This window comes from Morus notabilis, unplaced genomic scaffold, assembly GCF_000414095.1.
Source record: "Morus notabilis unplaced genomic scaffold, ASM41409v2 Scaffold951, whole genome shotgun sequence".
Lineage (NCBI taxonomy): Eukaryota > Viridiplantae > Streptophyta > Magnoliopsida > Rosales > Moraceae > Morus > Morus notabilis.
In genome coordinates this window covers 171370-175733 of record NW_010367036.1, presented here as the reverse complement: position 1 = coordinate 175733, position 4364 = coordinate 171370, and the positions used below count along the sequence as shown (strand labels likewise).

The following is a 4364-nucleotide window of genomic DNA, read 5'->3' as shown; positions in this document are numbered from 1 at the left end:
AGTGCCCACACTCTAGCTCTTGGAGGTATCAAGGACTAGACGAGAAAGATTTAGACTTTCCTAGAAAGCTTGGAGTGAGTATTGTTCGTGGTCAAAGAACTCATGTTATCGACCTAATCGTTTGTTAGGTAAATAAATTAATTAGATTAATTTATTCGTATATAAATTAATATATTCTATAGAGTTTTTTGAAAGTTTTTTGAAAATTTTTGTTATACACGATTTGTTAGATGCATGCTTCCGCATCCAAAATCGTTTCGGAAACTAACTATTGATATTTGAGCGGTCTATAGACTATATTAATTTATGTACTAATTATGTGATAATCAATGTTAATATCAAATATGTTATATTTAATTATGTATGTATGTGATGGGTAGGCACTTTACATTTATGGATGTTCATATTTTAATTCATGTGCTGAATGTATAGATGATGGATTTAATAGTTAATTATATGATTTTATAGATTGGTTATATATGTTATTTTTTTTAATTTGATTAGAAAATTTATAAACCTTCGGGTGGAGAGATTATTGTAATTTTAGAATTGGAGATTTTCTAATGTAGGGCAGAGGACCTTAAAAGCAGGATAGAGACTGTCGGCCGCCAAATGGAGAAACAAGCTTAAAACAAGAAGCACAAAAACTCCAACCGTTTTTTTTTACTATATATATATATATATATGCAAGGTCTTTAATCCGGCGCGCACTGTTTGGCGTACTGAAACGGCATATGTATAATTCTACTGTTTTCGTGTATATTTATATGAAAGGTGTGTATATTTACATGTAAAGATGTATATGTTAAAACGACAATGTATATTAATCTTCGAAACATGTATTTTTTATAGAAATTAAGTGAACACATAACGTATTAATATGTATAGTGGCTGATTTGTTGTATAAGTTTCTTTTTTTTTACGTTTTGCTATAGGAAACGACAGTATACATGCATTTCTTATTTAAATTAAGTGAATATATAACATATTCGTTGTCTAAGACATGTAAAATTTTGTATAAATAAGGAGGCCTTTGTAAAAATAACTCTTTTGAAAAGTTTTATTAGTAAAATAACTTTTCAAAAATTTTTATTTGCAAAATGACCTCATTTTACAAAGAATGAGTAAATGTCTTTCTTCATGAAAAATAGAATAAGGTCATTTTGCTAATTTCACTTTGTTGGAAAGTCATTCCAGCATATTGCCTTATAAATAAGTGAATAACTAACCTAGTAATGTGTACAATGACTTATTAGTTGTTGTTCAATAGAAGTTGTATTGTAGTTTGCTTGTATACTCAAAAAAAACATGTTGACGTAACTGTAGTTGTTGTTCAATATAAGTTGTAAAATTTGATTTTTAGAATATTTTTTTTTTCTAAGAAGAAGACATTACAAATGACCACAAGCATGAAATTGCTCCCCTTTAGAGGTCATGGCATAATGCATGACATTGGCTTGATTTTCATTTGAATAAGTTCCTTCACTTGTTTGGATATTAACATCAGCTAAGAAAATGGCTAATACAGCCACGCAAATATACTAGATAATGATGAAGTGTTGAAACAAATAAAAATGTTATTTCATTAGGAATGTTTACTAAAGACAAAACAGATACGTGTTAAGTATATAGCTTGATATATGTTATTTGCCTTTCAAAGGATAAGCATCCTACTTTTGGATGTACTAAGTAGTGAATCGGATTGTTGTCCAAAGGAGATAGTAAATCCCTCGTGTTTGGTATTCATGTGAGGGCGGTAGCACTATTGGGAGGAGCATATATTTTACAAAGACATTTGTGTCGGGTGTGTGCTGTCGTCGTTCCCTTCTGAACAAGTCAGCATAGTTTTGGCCTTGTCTTTCTTTAACGGACATGTTTGTTTGTTGTGCCCATGGCCCTTACACATGGCACACTTCCTTTTTAATCTTTCCAAACCCAATTCTTCCTGAGCACTCGGCCCTACTTGCGGCCGCCTTACCGTTCCCTTGTTTTGAACAACAATAGGATCTTTCAATACTTCAAACGGATTGATTTCATCAATAGACTCTTGTTGCCTCACAAGAGGTGGATCCCTGTAGGACCTAGTTAGTTCTAATATCTCCTGTGGGACCTCGTTATTAGTTTGATATCGTGTTTGGAATTGGGCCTTTGCATGAACAGCCCACCTGGACAGAACAAGCGAATCTGGAATTCTTGTTATGTTTAAAAACTTCATAACTGAAAATATGTGTCTGCATGGATATCCATCAGTCTCGAAGAGTAAGCAATTGCATGTTAGATGACCGTCAGAGATGCGAGTATAACATTGTGCTCTGAGTCTATGTTTGGAAACTTGATGATTGAGAAATTTATATACCTATCTATCTCATCAACTTGCCTAACAGTGTATGCATGTATGAGCTTTATTTCATGAGAGACCTTTTTCGTATAAATTCTTCTTGTGAATAAAGAGGCAGCGTGTTGATAGTATGGGTTTAGAATATATGCATGTCGTAAAGAAGGAGTACTGTGTCTGGTGGAGAAGTCATCCTGCAAATCTTTGTGGCGCAGCTTGTTAATGGCGTGGTCAACCAAAGATACAAAGTCCGTGAGAGACTTCGTACTGTCGACCAATTGTCTGATTATTCTATTCATCGACTCGCTATGTTGAGTGGTTCGCATGCCTGCACAGAAGTTGCCACGCAAATAGGTTTCGGCCCAGCTCTCCCTTTTTTCAAACATACATGTTGCCCAGTAGTTGTTCTCCAGTTCGTATGCTAGAATCAAAGAATGCCACATATCGAGAAACTCAGGTTCGGAGTAGTATCCGTACATAATTTCCTTGAAGTCCCACTTGAAGTTTATATCCTTCACATTATTCGCTACGTTCTCCATTAGATGCCATCCGCATAGCCTGTGCTTAGATTCCGGAAAGACTTGCGTTATGGCATTCTTCATGGCATTGTCACCGTCAGTAACGACAACTTTTGGCTTCCTATTATTCATTCCTTGAAGAAACATCTGTAGAACCCATACAAATGTATCAACTGTTTCGTCAACAAGGAGAGCTGTCAAACACTGTTGTCCTCCAGTGGTTGTTCACACCAACTAGCAAAAGCAAAGGCTTGTGGTATTTGTTAGTCCTGTAGGTTGTGTCGAGGGCCAAGACATTACCAAAGACCGCGTAATCTATCCTCGAAACCCCGTCCGACCACATTATGTTATACAATCTATTTTCTTCATCTGCATTGTAGACGTAGTAAAAGTCCTCGCCATGGTTCCTCGCCAAGCATCTAATGTAACCAATCATGCCATCTGAGTCTGTGATGTTTTAATGTTGGTCCTTTGCCATACGCACTCGCATTAGCTTATTATGGATGTCCTTTTCAAGGAAAGGGAGCTTGTCGTGTCCCCCCAATTCTAAGGCAATAAAGTCTATTATTTGGACATTTTTCATGCCAGCCAATTTCATTGACTCACACCTTGCAACAACATCATCAGTGAGATTATGATTTGATCTGAGAAATTTAATTTCTTGTGGTGACGCACATTCGTGGTTATGGTTAGGGTTGAAATGTCTACATACCCACTTATTTGTAGTTTTGCTTCTTACTACCCGAATACTAGCTTCGCACCCACAATGTGTTTCAGACGCCGCCGCTCTTGAGCGGTGTTCTAGTTCCAACCACTTCCATCTCCTAAAACCCTGTCTCGAGCAGCACCACCGTCTATCGCAACGATCACCATCCTTTTCCTTTCTAGTACTATCCTTCCTGTAACTGAAGCCTATATGTTTCGAGTATAACTTGTAGAAGTTATCCCTTAGTTATTCCATATCAAGTTCCATCCCAAGTAAGTCTTCTGGTAGCAAATCCCAAGGCGTTTTAGTCAAGTCTAAAGTGGTAGAGAAATCTGGCCACACCATCTTTGACTGTTGTGGTCTATTCTGCAAATAAAGGAGACCAAGAGTGAATTAAGTGCTCCCATTACATAATTATTTTTGTTGTAAGTGAACATGCATAGACTCAATATTGCAACTATCAACTTCAACGTTTTTATTGTTAAGGGCCGTATTTTATTTTGGTTAATGTGTAGTGTAGCCATGAATGAAGCAAACAATTTGCAAAGAGTTTATGCGGAGAAAACGATTTTAAACTTTAAAATGGACATAAGGAATGAGAAAACATAGACAATGAGACTTCTGAATCGTATTGTAATTAGCAGTGTACCTGTAGTCGTAGCCAATTTGCTTAAACAACCTTTGGAGACGAAAGTAATGCTCTAATATACCTTGCAACAGCCTTTGTAGAAACAAGTTTACTTAGAATCACTGCACGCTTCTCCGAAATAGCCGCAATTTCTTTAGTTAATGGCCAGATAGATTA

General features: G+C 36.1%; 1 protein-coding gene across 1 annotated transcript; it reads right to left on the bottom strand.

Moving 5' to 3' along the window:
• Nucleotides 1–1783: 1783 nt before the first annotated feature.
• LOC112094215 (protein FAR1-RELATED SEQUENCE 5-like) lies at nucleotides 1784–3289 on the bottom strand. The gene is made up of 3 exons (XM_024174570.1): nucleotides 3089–3289; nucleotides 2357–3000; nucleotides 1784–2165 (listed from the first exon to the last, which is right to left on the bottom strand). The coding sequence occupies exons 1-3, from the start codon at nucleotides 3287–3289 to the stop codon at nucleotides 1784–1786; spliced, it is 1227 nt and encodes a 408-aa protein (XP_024030338.1).
• Nucleotides 3290–4364: the final 1075 nt, after the last annotated feature.